Source organism: Leuciscus leuciscus (assembly GCF_965113295.1).
Source record: "Leuciscus leuciscus genome assembly, chromosome: 11".
NCBI lineage: Eukaryota > Metazoa > Chordata > Actinopteri > Cypriniformes > Leuciscidae > Leuciscus > Leuciscus leuciscus.
The window spans coordinates 34,204,257-34,221,756 of record NC_138735.1 but is presented as its reverse complement, the minus strand read 5'-3'; the positions used below and the strand labels follow the sequence as shown (position 1 = coordinate 34,221,756).

Sequence of the window (17,500 nt, the reverse complement as noted above, 5' to 3'; positions counted from 1 at the left end):
AGAAACCGCCCAGAACACCCTAGCAACAAAACAGTAAAACTGGCGGGAACACCTTAGCAAATAGCAACTGCATAGGAACGCCTTGGCAACCCCTGTCATTTTCTTCCGAAAATATTAAAACATTGTTTCGTTAAGATACTGATAATAATGTTTTAAGTGCATCTGATTATTACTGATTCATTGGCACTTTGATTAAATGCTAACCACATATTAGTTGTTACTCATTACAAATACAAACGACTCTGGGAAAGACGGGATGGTTCGCATTTACAAAACTTCGCACATTGTTAATAATTCTTAAGCCAAAACTCATTACATAATTAAAATCCTTGACTTGTTTAAAATCATTAAACACGGAATGGAACTTACAAGAACAGCTTCTCTTTACATGATCTCGCAGTGGAGATTCATTGCACCTGGTCATAGATTCTGACTCATGATTCGTGAAATGATTCGACTCAGTGATTCAGTGGCGAATCGGATCTCTATCACTGACTCGCGGCACTTTCCCTCCGATTTTTCTTGTTATTTTTTTTGCGGGATGCAGTCACAAATGTTACGAAACGGTCTGCAGAAATGAGTCGAAATAAAAGTGTTTAGTAAAAAAAATCTATATAAACATTTATAGCCTACTCGAGTAAAGTATTAACATTGCAAAAGTAACGATTCGAGGCATTAGGTGTGCAGATGTAATTTTCTGATATTATAACAACTAATAATAATAATACCTAATTTATATAGTATTTAGGGTCTATACTGTGGCGTTAATGATTAAAATAAAGTCATAGCTGAGTGACCTTCAGTGCGTTGCTATGGAGTTGCTAGCGTGGCCTGTATACTTCGCTCCGCGGCTTTTAATGTTGTCTTGAATTGTTTACTATAATATATCTGTGGGATTATTTGACATTTTTTTCGTCCAGCAGATAAAAATAGTAAGTCTCATAGCCAAACTTTCCTCAACAAAGTTTGAGGGGAAAATAGGTTAAACCAAAATGACCCCTCGCATGAACACGTGGTACATTCCAGCGGGACCCCATCCCCCCTAAACTCATGGTACATTCCAGTGGAATACAATGTAGCGGGACTGAATGAAAGAGAAAAGAGACTAAAGTTTGAATGAGAGAGAGAGAGAGACAGAGAGAGAGAGAGGAGCAGAGCCAATGGACATCTAAACAAAACTCCGATGTTTTCAGTTCGATTTAGTAGTTTATGAGTTGAGTTATTTTAGAGAAGATGAAGATGCTGTGGCCGATTGCTGTGGTTTTCGCATCACTGATTTGCGTTCAGGCTCAGCAGAGAGGTAAACTCACACACACACACACACACACACACACACACACACACACACACACACACACACACACACACACACACACACACACATCTATGCTCAGAGATTAATCTACGGTGTTTTTATTGCAGATAAAACTGTGTAAATAATAATATTGAAAATATAAGATTTTAGATTTGAGCGTAGAACTCAACTCTTTATTCTGCTCATTGAATGCATTTACTCTCTTCCCATGTGTTCAGATTTAGTGTTTACTGCAGGATATTCTTTAAAATATGTTCAATACTTTGGTGATATCATGGCAAAATTATGATAAAACCGTGGAATTTCCAGAATAGATGTGCAAAACATAGTATTTCCATGGTACATGTCCATAAAATCATGGTAAAACTATAGTATTGTTCGGTTAGTGGTAGTTAAAGTTACAGGGGACGTGTTACTGTGAGTGTGTTTTACTTCTTTTATAGATATGTGAGCGTGGTGGGTGATGAATTAAACAATTAAAAGTGCTTAAGTGTTACTTAGTAGCAAAAGCGGAAACACTTTATTCTACAGAGTCATTGTTACATATGTTACATGTACTTACCATAGTAATAACAGTAAATCATGCATGATTACATGCAACTAACCCTCAACCAAATCCTAATCCTATAGTAAGTACATGTATTTAATTAGTATTACAAAATATATAATTACACTGTAACAATGTAACCTTAAAATAAAGTGTAACCACATAAGCACTGATATTTTGTTACATTAGTATCAGTGCTCAGCTGTTAAATGCTTCATATGGTCTAATTCAATCCACACACAGCGAGTGATCGTTCCATGAGGACGATGTTAACTTTTGCTGTGGATATTTGCATTGATAGTTGAGCATTTGCCACATTAACGAGGTTTGTCACCCGCAGGTTTGTTGAACACGTAGAGGTCAGGAAGCCACTAATGTAGTTTATCTGTGAGTGTCCGCTTACACCTCAGGCCTGTGAAACCTTATCGACTGAACTTTCATCGGATCTGTGTGTGTTCTTTGTGCTGTGTGTGTGTGTGGGTCACATGAGACTTCTGTCCCGGTCCATTAACGGCTAATCCTGGAGGGTTTAGTTCTGGTGAGCGGCGTTAGTTAACTGGTCATGAAAGCCTCTCAGTGGGACTCATTCTCATGAATAACACGAGGCCATTTGTGTTATTTAAACTTGAATAGACTTCTAGATGCAGAGCAGGCGGAGAAGTGATATATGTCTGTATAGTGTGTATTCATTTTTATTTCAGTACATCAAGATAAAAACTTGCATTTGCAACTAAAAAACAAATTTATTTTTACATAATTGTTTATTTACATAGTTTTTTCAGTTAACTTTAATAACCTTGGTTTGCAACATCTTAACAAAAGACCATAGAAATGAATGTCTTTTGATGTTGCCTTTATTTATAGTAAGTACAAATTATTTAATATTAGCTAACAAGATGTTTTTAGTTTATTCTGAAGTGTTTGTTTATGGTGTAAAAAGCCACACAAAAATATTAATTAAGTACATGGTTTTGATAATAAATAATCTTTTTACTTTGTATGAATTTTTTTGTCTTTGGGGAAAATATATAAAATCAAAACTAAACCAAATTTGAGAAAAACTGATACATTTGTTTGTTTTTTTAAAGTATCACTTGTTTCCAGAATCATTTCAAACTACATGTTCACATTTAGAAATGTATCATGTAACATATATATATATATATTGTGGCTTCATCTGTGTGTCTTTATCAGCTTCGATCGCTCTGTAAGTGTGAGATTTCTAATCATCTGCATTTCACGCTGAATTGACTGAATCACATTGTGAGGTTCTTATCAGCTCCACTTACATCTGATTACAGACTCCGTTCACATGCAAATCCGGCAGATCTCCTGTTCTGTCCCGGAGCCACTTCATCCAGACAGTGTCTGCTGATCTCATCACCAATGCATGCTTCTTCTAGACACGATTCAGGAGATCAGCTCCTTCTTCCACTTAAAGCATTCCCAGATCTAATCTTGTTTTCCAGACCCGACTGAAAGCTGAGCTTTAGGAGTCGTTTGGTGTGATGTTGTTTAAACTCTGTGTTCACACCAGACGAGGCGCTGACGACGCTCTGAGACGCGTGAAGAGCAGGAGATGCGATCATCTTCTCGTCTTCTTCCGCTGAAGTCATTCCTCTAAAGCTTAGGGAGAAATCTGAGCCCGTGAGGAGCGTCACAGCAAGAAATGCTTTTCTTACTCAGTATTTGTGTCTTGTTTCCAGTCCAAATATATACAAATTCTTAAATCAAGATGCATTTACTAGATGAGTGAAATGCTTTAAGATATTATGTCTTTTTCTGGGGATGAAAATCGAAATGAAGTGAGTTTTTGCTTGAAACAAGCAAAATTATCTGCCAATGTGGAAAGAAAAATACTAAGTAAGAAAAGCATTTCTTGCTGTGATTAATGTGATCTGGGTGAATATATGAGTTGTTTCTCTTGATCTCTTAACCATGAAAGTGCATCTGTCTTATAAACATCTAATTCTCTTCTTAGTGTAGTTGTGTAAAGAAGATTGAGGAGTTATCAGCAGACAGATGTGTGTTGGTCCTCAGCGTGTGTGTCACATGCAAACACAGGCCAGATGTGCCGTAATGACTTCAGTCGTCAGCGTCTCTTTATCTGCCGAGTGTTTGAAGTGTGTGTGTGTGTGTGTTCAGCACCACTGGGGTCCATTCAGAGCCACGACTCCCCCGAGACACACACCGTCTGCCGGTGACACACACTCAACACACACACAAGCTGATATTCAGTGTCATTGAGATCATTTGGTGATGCACAGAAATTAGCAGCACTAAAGGCCCTAAAACACTTTACTATGGTAAAATCAGTGTAAAACACAGCCTGGAAGGGCTTGTTGCGTGTATAAACCACTGATTATATATGATAAAAACAATAATCAGATGCATGTATGATGAAGAGTTCGACCTCTTGATCTTCTTCATCTTCTTCATCTTCTTCATCTTCTTCATCTTCACGGTTCCTCTCTTTGAACTCTTTGCTGTCAGTAATGACCGGTCAGCAGAGGATGATGGTTATCTCCTCATGAGAATTGATGACTGCTTTTGTCTAGTGTCCAAAGCGTAGTTATTTGTGTCATGAATGGCGGCACACAGACACGAGGGCGGATGATGGATCGCTCTTCAAAGAGAGAAAGAGAAGGTTGAGCGGGTCTGAGCAATTGCCTCTTAAACGCCGAGTTATTAAACAGCTCTATTGATGTTTTTTCTCCATCTTTAACTTTCTTCAGTGTGTGATGTTGCTGTGTGATCATGAAGAAGCTCCAGCTCTTCTCTATATCAGTGTCAGTGTTCCTGAACTCCTGAAACGCCTCCATTGTAGTCTTGAGTTTCTTCCGGGAATGAACACGTCACAATATTCATCATTATAATAATTCATACGCAGAATAAAGGGGCGGGGCCTGGTTGAGTTAGTTAGTAGTGTGTTAAACTGGCGGTTATGGTAATTAGGGGCGGGACATTTCCCAAACACACTCGAAGCGCTCGACCAATCACAACACACTGCTCCAGCCGACCAATCAGAGCACAGTGTGCTTTACAGAAGGAGGGGCTTCATAGAGACAGGAAGTAAACAGAGCGTTACTGACAGACTGGGAAGAGAGGAGCCGCAACAATGGAGAATATGAGGAGAATAATCAACATTCAAGCAGGAAAACCTGTTCTAGTAGAGCCTGAAACAACATCAAGACTTTGAGGGCATTATAGTTCCTCTTTAAACATTTTCCATCTGTCATTCCAGGTCTGTTTCCCGCTATCCTGAACCTCGCCAGTAATGCCGAAATCTCCACCAACGCGACCTGTGGCGATCCCGCTCCCGAGATGTACTGTAAACTAGTGGAACACGTTCCCGGAAGACGAATCCGTAACCCTCAGTGTCGGCTCTGTGACGCAAGCAGCCAGAATCCCAAAGGTAACAGAATCCCAAAGGCTTAAACTAGATTAATCAGCAACACATTACAATAAAAGTCCCTTTAGTTCATGCATTAACTAACAATACGTAACAATACATTTGTTACAGTGTTTATTAATCTTTGTTAAAGGGATAGTTCACCCAAAAATGACCATTAGCCCATGATTTACTCTCCCTCAAGCCATCCTAGGTGTATATGACATTCTTCTTTCAGACGAACACAATCAGTTATATTAAAAAATGTCCTGGCTCTTCCAAGCTTTATAATGGCAGTTGAATGGCTGTTTCTGTTCTGAAGTCCATCAAAGTGCATCTATCCATGATAAAAGTGTAAAAGTGTATCTATTCATCATAAAAGTGCATCTATTCATGATAAAAGTGTAAAAGTGCATCTGTCCATGATAAAAGTGCATCTATTCATCATAAAAGTGCATCTATCCATCATAAAAGTGCATCTATTCATGATAAAAGTGTAAAAGTGCATCTGTCCATGATAAAAGTGCATCTATTCATCATAAAAGTGCATCTATCCATCATAAAAGTGCATCTATTCATCATAAAAGTGCATCTGTCCATCATAAAAGTGCATCTATCCATCATAAAAGTGTAAAAGTGCATCTGTCCATCATAAAAGTGTAAAAGTGCATCTATTCATCATAAAAGTGTAAAAGTGCATCTATCCATCATAAAAGTGCATCTATCCATCATAAAAGTGCATCTATTCATGATAAAAGTGTAAAAGTGCATCTATTCATTATAAAAGTGCATCTATCCATCATAAAAGTTTAAAAGTGCATCTATTCATCATAAAAGTGTAAAAGTGCATCTATCCATCATAAAAGTGCATCTATCCATCATAAAAGTGCATCTATTCATGGTAAAAGTGTATCTATTCATCATAAAAGTGCATCTATCCATCATAAAAGTGCATCTATCCATCATAAAAGTGCATCTGTCCATCATAAAAGTGCATCTATCCATCATAAAAGTGCATCTATCCATCATAAAAGTGCATCTATTCATCATAAAAGTGCATCTATCCATCATAAAAGTGCATCTGTCCATCATAAACAGGGCTCCAGACTAACTTTTCCACTGGTTGCACTGGTGCTACCAACTTTCTCAGTTGGTCGCACCAGTATATGATTTGGTCGCACCTTTTTTTTTTTTTGCTACATGCCATGGGATTAGTCAATGCATGCTGATGAATAGTGGTCTTAATCTGCATAGGCCTACCCTAGTTTTGCACTGATGTAAAAAGACTGACAGTGACACAAGAACGTGTTAGAAAAATGTTTTAATCTTTTAACTCTAAAAAAAACTATTAAAAAAACATGTATGTTCTTTGATGTTTGATTATAATTTTACTGTCTTCACATAGGGATGGGAATTGATAAGATTTTATCAATAATAATGCCACTGACGATTCTGATTATCTATTATACTATTATAAAAGTGCATCTATCCATCATAAAAGTGCATCTATCCATCATAAAAGTGCATCTATCCATCATAAAAGTGTAAAAGTGCATCTATCCATCATAAAAGTGCATCTATCCATCATAAAAGTGTAAAAGTGCATCTATCCATCATAAAAGTGTAAAAGTGCATCTATTCATCATAAAAGTGTAAAAGTGCATCTATCCATCATAAAAGTGTAAAAGTGCATCTATCCATCATAAAAGTGTAAAAGTGCATCTATTCATCATAAAAGTGTAAAAGTGCATCTATTCATCATAAAAGTGCATCTATCCATCATAAAAGTGTAAAAGTGCATCTATTCATCATAAAAGTGCATCTATCCATCATAAAAGTGTAAAAGTGCATCTATTCATCATAAAAGTGCATCTATTCATCATAAAAGTGCATCTATTCATCATAAAAGTGCATCTATCCATCATAAAAGTGCATCTATTCATCATAAAAGTGCATCTATTCATCATAAAAGTGCATCTATCCATCATAAAAGTGTAAAAGTGCATCTATTCATCATAAAAGTGCATCTATTCATCATAAAAGTGCATCTATCCATCATAAAAGTGCATCTATCCATCATAAAAGTGTAAAAGTGCATCTATCCATCATAAAAGTGTAAAAGTGCATCTATTCATCATAAAAGTGCATCTATCCATCATAAAAGTGCATCTATCCATCATAAAAGTGTAAAAGTGCATCTATCCATCATAAAAGTGTAAAAGTGCATCTATTCATCATAAAAGTGCATCTATCCATCATAAAAGTGCATCTATCCATCATAAAAGTGTAAAAGTGCATCTATCCATCATAAAAGTGTAAAAGTGCATCTATTCATCATAAAAGTGCATCTATTCATCATAAAAGTGCATCTATCCATCATAAAAGTGTAAAAGTGCATCTATCCATCATAAAAGTGTAAAAGTGCATCTATTCATCATAAAAGTGTAAAAGTGCATCTATCCATCATAAAAGTGTAAAAGTGCATCTATTCATCATAAAAGTGCATCTATCCATCATAAAAGTGTAAAAGTGCATCTATCCATCATAAAAGTGTAAAAGTGCATCTATTCATCATAAAAGTGTAAAAGTGCATCTATCCATCATAGAAGTGTAAAAGTGCATCTATCCATCATAAAAGTGTAAAAGTGCATCTATTCATCATAAAAGTGTAAAAGTGCATCTATCCATCATAAAAGTGTAAAAGTGCATCTATCCATCATAAAAGTGTAAAAGTGCATCTAATCATCATAAAAGTGTAAAAGTGCATCTATTCATCATAAAAGTGTAAAAGTGCATCTATCCATCATAAAAGTGTAAAAGTGCATCTATTCATCATAAAAGTGTAAAAGTGCATCTATTCATCATAAAAGTGCATCTATCCATCATAAAAGTGCATCTATCCATCATAAAAGTGTAAAAGTGCATCTATCCATCATAAAAGTGTAAAAGTGCATCTATTCATCATAAAAGTGCATCTATCCATCATAAAAGTGCATCTATCCATCATAAAAGTGCATCTATCCATCATAAAAGTGTAAAAGTGCATCTATCCATCATAAAAGTGTAAAAGTGCATCTATTCATCATAAAAGTGCATCTATCCATCATAAAAGTGCATCTATCCATCATAAAAGTGTAAAAGTGCATCTATCCATCATAAAAGTGTAAAAGTGCATCTATTCATCATAAAAGTGTAAAAGTGCATCTATCCATCATAGAAGTGTAAAAGTGCATCTATCCATCATAAAAGTGTAAAAGTGCATCTATTCATCATAAAAGTGCATCTATCCATCATAAAAGTGTAATAGTGCATCTATCCATCATAAAAGTGTAAAAGTGCATCTATTCATCATAAAAGTGTAAAAGTGCATCTATCCATCATAGAAGTGTAAAAGTGCATCTATCCATCATAAAAGTGTAAAAGTGCATCTATTCATCATAAAAGTGTAAAAGTGCATCTATCCATCATAAAAGTGTAAAAGTGCATCTATCCATCATAAAAGTGTAAAAGTGCATCTAATCATCATAAAAGTGTAAAAGTGCATCTATTCATCATAAAAGTGTAAAAGTGCATCTATCCATCATAAAAGTGTAAAAGTGCATCTATCCATCATAAAAGTGTAAAAGTGCATCTATTCATCATAAAAGTGCATCTATCCATCATAAAAGTGCATCTATCCATCATAAAAGTGCATCTATCCATCATAAAAGTGTAAAAGTGCATCTATCCATCATAAAAGTGTAAAAGTGCATCTATTCATCATAAAAGTGCATCTATCCATCATAAAAGTGCATCTATCCATCATAAAAGTGCATCTATCCATCATAAAAGTGTAAAAGTGCATCTATCCATCATAAAAGTGTAAAAGTGCATCTATTCATCATAAAAGTGCATCTATCCATCATAAAAGTGCATCTATCCATCATAAAAGTGTAAAAGTGCATCTATCCATCATAAAAGTGTAAAAGTGCATCTATTCATCATAAAAGTGCATCTATTCATCATAAAAGTGCATCTATCCATCATAAAAGTGTAAAAGTGCATCTATCCATCATAAAAGTGTAAAAGTGCATCTATCCATCATAAAAGTGTAAAAGTGCATCTATCCATCATAGAAGTGTAAAAGTGCATCTATCCATCATAAAAGTGTAAAAGTGCATCTATCCATCATAAAAGTGTAAAAGTGCATCTATTCATCATAAAAGTGTAAAAGTGCATCTATCCATCATAAAAGTGTAAAAGTGCATCTATCCATCATAAAAGTGTAAAAGTGCATCTATTCATCATAAAAGTGTAAAAGTGCATCTATTCATCATAAAAGTGCATCTATCCATCATAAAAGTGCATCTATCCATCATAAAAGTGTAAAAGTGCATCTATCCATCATAAAAGTGTAAAAGTGCATCTATTCATCATAAAAGTGTAAAAGTGCATCTATCCATCATAGAAGTGTAAAAGTGCATCTATCCATCATAAAAGTGTAAAAGTGCATCTATTCATCATAAAAGTGTAAAAGTGCATCTATCCATCATAAAAGTGTAAAAGTGCATCTATCCATCATAAAAGTGTAAAAGTGCATCTAATCATCATAAAAGTGTAAAAGTGCATCTATTCATCATAAAAGTGTAAAAGTGCATCTATCCATCATAAAAGTGTAAAAGTGCATCTATTCATCATAAAAGTGTAAAAGTGCATCTATTCATCATAAAAGTGCATCTATCCATCATAAAAGTGCATCTATCCATCATAAAAGTGTAAAAGTGCATCTATCCATCATAAAAGTGTAAAAGTGCATCTATTCATCATAAAAGTGCATCTATCCATCATAAAAGTGCATCTATCCATCATAAAAGTGCATCTATCCATCATAAAAGTGTAAAAGTGCATCTATCCATCATAAAAGTGTAAAAGTGCATCTATTCATCATAAAAGTGCATCTATCCATCATAAAAGTGCATCTATCCATCATAAAAGTGTAAAAGTGCATCTATCCATCATAAAAGTGTAAAAGTGCATCTATTCATCATAAAAGTGTAAAAGTGCATCTATCCATCATAGAAGTGTAAAAGTGCATCTATCCATCATAAAAGTGTAAAAGTGCATCTATTCATCATAAAAGTGCATCTATCCATCATAAAAGTGTAATAGTGCATCTATCCATCATAAAAGTGTAAAAGTGCATCTATTCATCATAAAAGTGTAAAAGTGCATCTATCCATCATAGAAGTGTAAAAGTGCATCTATCCATCATAAAAGTGTAAAAGTGCATCTATTCATCATAAAAGTGTAAAAGTGCATCTATCCATCATAAAAGTGTAAAAGTGCAGCTATCCATCATAAAAGTGTAAAAGTGCATCTAATCATCATAAAAGTGTAAAAGTGCATCTATTCATCATAAAAGTGTAAAAGTGCATCTATCCATCATAAAAGTGTAAAAGTGCATCTATTCATCATAAAAGTGTAAAAGTGCATCTATTCATCATAAAAGTGCATCTATCCATCATAAAAGTGCATCTATCCATCATAAAAGTGCATCTATCCATCATAAAAGTGTAAAAGTGCATCTATCCATCATAAAAGTGTAAAAGTGCATCTATTCATCATAAAAGTGCATCTATCCATCATAAAAGTGCATCTATCCATCATAAAAGTGCATCTATCCATCATAAAAGTGTAAAAGTGCATCTATCCATCATAAAAGTGTAAAAGTGCATCTATTCATCATAAAAGTGCATCTATCCATCATAAAAGTGCATCTATCCATCATAAAAGTGTAAAAGTGCATCTATCCATCATAAAAGTGTAAAAGTGCATCTATTCATCATAAAAGTGCATCTATTCATCATAAAAGTGCATCTATCCATCATAAAAGTGTAAAAGTGCATCTATCCATCATAAAAGTGTAAAAGTGCATCTATCCATCATAAAAGTGTAAAAGTGCATCTATCCATCATAGAAGTGTAAAAGTGCATCTATCCATCATAAAAGTGTAAAAGTGCATCTATTCATCATAAAAGTGTAAAAGTGCATCTATTCATCAAGTGTAAAAGTGCATCTATTCATCATAAAAGTGTAAAAGTGCATCTATTCATCATAAAAGTGCATCTATCCATCATAAAAGTGCATCTATCCATCATAAAAGTGCATCTATCCATCATAAAAGTGTAAAAGTGCATCTATCCATCATAAAAGTGTAAAAGTGCATCTATTCATCATAAAAGTGCATCTATCCATCATAAAAGTGCATCTATCCATCATAAAAGTGTAAAAGTGCATCTATCCATCATAAAAGTGCATCTTGGGCTAATTTTCATTTCTGGGTGAACTATCTCTTTAATGTGTGGGTCTAGTTAATGCATCAGTGTGTATGTAGTCTTGAACATTCATGGTGGTTTTTCCTGTTAACCGTAGATCATGTTTATTTCTGTTGAAACAGAGCAACATCCCATTACTAACGCCATCGACGGCACTAACCAGTGGTGGCAAAGCCCGAGCATCAAGAACGGGCGTCAGTTCCACTGGGTCACGCTCACGCTGGACCTTCGACAGGTAAGACTGCGCTAGTCTGGTGCTCAGATGCTAACTCTGCTAACTCTGTGTCCGCGTCTCCTCATCCGCAGAATCTGCTGTTTCCTGTCAATGCTTTCATACAATAACTAGAAGAAGAACTATTTTACGCTATAACACTAGTGTTTATGATTACAATAATAATTACATAATATGATAACAAATAGCAGTTTGCATCAGTGTTATTTCAAGTATAGTTTTTCATTAATATTTTTAAGTAGTTTTTATATTTAAATTCTGTTTTTATTTTAATTTTAGTTATTTTAAGGGTATTGCTTTTTTTATTTTTAAATATGTCTGTATAGACTGTATTAATATTTAGTTTAGTTTTATTTATTTCAGGACATCAAGTTAAACTTGCAAGAAGGTGAAATAAAATACGTTTTTGACTTATTAATACATTTTTATTTAATTCCAAGCAACGAAATTGTTTTTTTTGTATGTTTTTTAGTTTTAGTTTCAATAACCTTTATTTGCAATATCTTAACGGAAGATAAAAGAAAAGACCATAGAAATGAAGGTCATTTGATGTTGCCTTTATTAATAAGCTAATAAGATGTATTTAGTTTTATTCTAAGTTCTACTTTATATCATAACTAGTTTAGCTTTTGTTTATGGTGTAAAAAGCCCAACAAAATCATTATATTGACCTTCATCAAGTAGCATTTTGTTTTATGTCTAAAGAAATATATTAAATAAGTGCATGGTCTTGATAATAAATAATCTATTACTTTGCATGAAAATATATTAAATCGAAACTTTAGTTTTAAACCAAACCAAATTTAAGAAAAACTGATACATTTGGCTGTTTCAAAGTATCATTTATAGTTATATGTTCATAATGAAAATAAAAAAAAAGAAGAAAAAATGCTATTCAAATTCCCTGATGATGAGATATCTTGACATCCGGAGATAATTGTGTTTCAGAAGCATTTGTAGTTTTGCAGTTTTGATTTTGGAGAGATTTTAAGTTAAGAAACACAGTGTCGTTTCCCAGTGAAATGAAGCTGTTTTTACACCCCTCCTCCTCCTCCTCCTCCTCCTCCTCCTCCTCCTCCTCCTCTGTCGGGGTAGATCAGCCATTATGTCCCGTCGTTAACTTGAATGCTGTGCTAATTGTACACTAGCTGCCGGGTTCCTGTGTGTGTGTGTGTGTGTGTGTGTGAATGGAGGAGCAGTTGTGGTGTTGTGAAGCGATTCCAGGCCCTCGGGGGCCGTCGAACACAAGAGTGTTTGTCTAGAGAGGTCAAGAGACACACTAATCCCAAAACTAGAAACAATCCGCAGCATTCCAGCACTGATAATACTCACAACTATTCCACACAACCCAGTCACCGTGATCTGACGGACACATTACAGCCACAGTACGGGTCATGAATGTGATGATGAATGTGATGATGGTCACTCTTGTGTTCATGTGCAAATGACAACTATTAAAATCTGCCGAGAACCCAAAACTGCTGGATAAACTCAACGGTGGACATTTGCAAAAAAGTTTTTTTTTGCAGATGATTAGAATGCATTTAATAATTATTTTTATTGGTAACACATTACAATACGGCTACATGAACTAACAATGAAAATACTTAAAGCATTTATTAACCTTAGTTATTGTTCATTTCTGCATTTACTAATACGTTATTATAATCAGCAGTTGTATCTGTTGATATTATTTAATGGATCTGAACTAACATAATCAGTTGTATTTGTATTGACAAAATTTTATAAAGATTAATAAATACTCGTTATTAGTTAAAGTCGCCCTGTAGTCAATAATTTTATCCCTTAAAACTCATCTTTGATCACCAAAATTACAAATTTAAATGTTTTTTTCTTTAAAAAAAAGTCTTCATGCCTTAAAATATCTTGACTGTAACTCGACACCCTCGCCTCATTTAGTATGCGCGGTTCTATGAATATGCAAATTCACCCCGCCTCCACTCACTCACTCACTCAGCTCAGAGATCCACTGGTTGACGATCACACGTTGATCTGATTGGTTACAAGGTAGTTTGTGACGTCAGAAACACCAGCGATTTCAAAGCGTGTGTTTGAGACTGTCTTTGGTTCACTGCAGTTTTAAGGAGGAAATACTCAGCAATGCTGTCGACTTATGAATTTACACATGCTTTGTCTTAAAGCGTATTAATAACTCCACATAGACACATAAACTACATTAAAAGCTGGAACTTATTCAGCAGTTAACCAAGAATCAATAATACTTCAAAGTAGACATTTTTCATGAGTTTATGAGCAGGCTTAGAGAGAGAGAAACACGACTAACATGTAAAGACTAGTCGATCAACACATCACGAGTCTCAGTGGGAAAGACAAACAGCAGGAAATGACATCACAACCGTTGAATGATTCACCAGTCTTTTATTACAGCAAAAATATCTCGAAGTGTAAATCTCCGCAGCTTTCGCTGACGGGAACGGATGGAGCGACTCCTCCACTCTCGCCACAATAACATCACTAACGCGTCCGGTTCACCGAACAATTCATCGTCCGTCAGCTGCCATAAATACTCAAATACATTTGGTATGAACTGTACAGTAAGAGAGAAACGTTTCGCACCATTTACATATAAAAAGAAACAATTCTAAAACGAGAGAGAAAAGAATGTGTGTGAACAGTAGTAAGACTGAAGTGTGTTACGAGCACGCGATGCACTTTCAATTATTGAAATATTAACACTCGCTCAGTACTGCAAAAAATTATGCTCTTCCTCAGTGTTTCTGTCTCGTTTTCCAGCACAAATTCCTAAACATTCTTAAATCAAGATTAATTTACTGGAGAAGAAGCAAAATGACTGAAGACACTAAGACTTGATTACTGAAAAAGTATCGAAATGAAGTGAGAAAAATAAACTCGTTTTCCCTTTTATGGCCCCAGTGGGAGATATTTGGTCTAATTTTAAGCATAAATTAGCTTTTTTCCCAAGTCATTTTGCTTCTCCAGTGAATGTATGTCGGTTTAAGAATGTTTAGAAATTTGTGCTTAAAAATGCAGTGCCAGAAACTCGTCTGAGACCACAGAAACCTGAATCACCAGACGTTTCCCCGGCTGAAAAACACTAAAGAATCCTGCGATGTGGTTTAGTGGAAGCAGACGAGTGTGTGTGTGTGTGTGTGTGTGTGTGTGTGTGTGTGTGTGTGTGTGTGTGTGTGTGTGTGTGTGTGTGTGTGTGTGAGTGTGTGAGTGTGTGTGAGTGTGTGAGTGTGTTTCTGTGTTCGTCTGCAGTGAGGATGAGTCAGGCCTTTGTCTGTGTTCAGTGAGGCCACGGGGGAGGGGCGTGACACACACACACACACACACACACTCACTCTCACACACACACACACACACACACACACACACACACACACACACCTGAGGGGACGGGTGGGCCCAGGTGAGCTTTCAAGCTTTACAGCCACAATTTGCTGGTCATTCATCAGATGAAAAGGAAGAATTTTGACAAAAAAGAAGTTTAAAGGAGTCGTTCACTTCAGAATTAAAATGTCCTGATAATTTCTCGGCTGGATCGTGTCGAGACTTTGAAGCTGCACTGAAACTCACATTCGGACCTTCAACCCGTTGGACCCCATTGAAGACACTATATGGAGAAACATCCTGGAATGTGTTCCTCAAAAACCTATTTCTGGCCTCTATGGAAATGCAGAAATTACTGTTTTCAAACAGGTTTCCTGATCATTCTGTATCGCCTGTTATTGGTCAGTTAAACAGATAGCCCCGCCCTAAACTCACGTCATTGGTCAGTTAACCAGATAGCCCCGCCCTAAACCCACATCATTGGTCAGTTAAACAGATAGCCCCGCCCCAAACTCACGTCATTGGTCAGTTAAACAGATAGCCCCGCCCCAAACTCACGTCATTGGTCAGTTAAACAGATAGCCCCGCCCCAAACTCACGTCATTGGTTGAGACAGACGTTGACGTCGCGCTGCTCAAACTGGGCAAGTTTGTATTTGTAATGAATGATTTTGCAAAGGTCAGAGTTCAGAGATGTTTACGTTTCTTTGACTCACAACACAAAGCAAACGCCAGCACCTGTTTGATCGAGTGTCGTCGTAGAGTAGCACTTTCACAGCTGTGTGTGTGTGTGGGAGTGTGTGAGTGTGTGTGTGTGTGTGTGTGTGTGTGTGAGTGTGTGTGTGTGTGTGTGGGAGTGTGTGTGTGTGTGTGTGTGTGTGTGAGTGCGTGTGTGTGTGTGTGAGTGAGTGATAAAGAGAGTGTGACCAACACAGCTGTTGAAGATCCTCCTGAGGTGTTTGGACAGCAGACCGTGTATGTGTGTGTGTGTGTGTGTGTGTGTGTGTGTCTCTGTGTGTGTGTGTCTCTCTGTGTGTGTGTGTGTGTCTCTATGTGTGTGTGTGTGTGTGTTTCTCTATGTGTGTGTGTGTGTTTCTCTATGTGTGTGTGTGTGTGTTTACGGCCTGATAGTGTCTCTGTCTGGGGGGCCAAACGTCTCCTTGGCTTGTGTTTGTTTGGCCAGATTGTGTTCGCTGGATGAGGCGACTGGTTTCTGATACTGGTTATCGTCTTCAGTGTGTGAATCTACTGGGATTTATCCAGTTTTGGTGGGATTTTACTTATAAGTTCAAGATTCCAGTAGCCTTATTAACATGGGGAAGTCTTTACTTTGCCAAATCATTGGTAATGTTAAATTACAGACATACACATTTACACGAAAATCAAAAAAGATAGTTTTTTAGATTTTCAATATAGTAAAACTTGATCGAAAACAAAAAGTGCACAATAATGTGTTTGGGTATCTACATGTTATTCAGCCTGTTGCTGTTAGAATTATCCAAACGCCCTTGAGTTTGTCCAGACGACACAATGTTTTACATCTTCAGGAAACAATGATTATTTTGTCTAAAGTGAAGTTCAGTGAAACTCAACAGTGTCAGAATGAGACGCTTGACCTCCGTCAGATTCACACAGAAATACACCTCGTTCACTCATAGGTGCATTTATTGTCATATTTCTTGGAGCAGTTGTTGTTTTCCCTAGCAACCATCCCATAATTCTACAGTAAGGCCTGTGATTATCATCTCTGCTGAATGAAAGTGGAAAATCACTCCCTGTAATCCGTGATTTCCCTGCATCTTCACAAACGTTTTATTCCGGGGATTCCGGAAATCTCATGATCAAATGCAGAGACACTCGAACGCTGTCATTACAGTCAGACGAGATGAAGACGCGCGTTTGTGTGTGTGTGTCTTCGTCTCTACATTGCTAAGCGTCCAGTACACACACACACACACACACACTCATACTTGTATTATGTGGTTTACAGGGATTCTCCTCAGGCGTAATGGTTTATGCTGTGTATTGTATCCTCTTAAACTAAACCTACATCACAGAACCCATTAGAGCATAATGTGGATTATCACAGAAGAATAGCTTCAGTACAGTAAGCCCATGTGTTCAGGTGAGGTGTGTGTGAAGCAGACTCAACCCAGTGCTCGTCTACAGAGACTGAGTGAGAACTGAGATGAAAGCAGCTCATCTGAGACACACACTCATGAGATCCGGAGGGTTTCTCCTGCCAGAACTTGTTTCGTCTGAGCGGGACAGACAGCGGATGATAGAGTCATTCCTGAGACGGAGGGTCATTAGAAGGAAAATAGTGTAAAAGTTTGGTTTAATTTCTCTGAGACGACAGGAAGAGG

At 36.4% G+C, this 17,500-nt stretch overlaps 1 protein-coding gene across 1 annotated transcript in view; it reads left to right on the top strand.

Moving 5' to 3' along the window:
- Nucleotides 1-1,107: 1,107 nt before the first annotated feature.
- The window catches only part of lama1 (laminin, alpha 1), a 78,213-nt gene continuing 61,820 nt past the window's right edge, over nt 1,108-17,500 (top strand). Inside the window, 3 exon segments of the mRNA XM_082184632.1 lie at nt 1,108-1,300; nt 5,107-5,277; nt 11,690-11,802. Coding sequence (XP_082040758.1) covers nt 1,234-1,300; nt 5,107-5,277; nt 11,690-11,802 — 351 coding nt within the window. The 5' untranslated portion in view covers nt 1,108-1,233.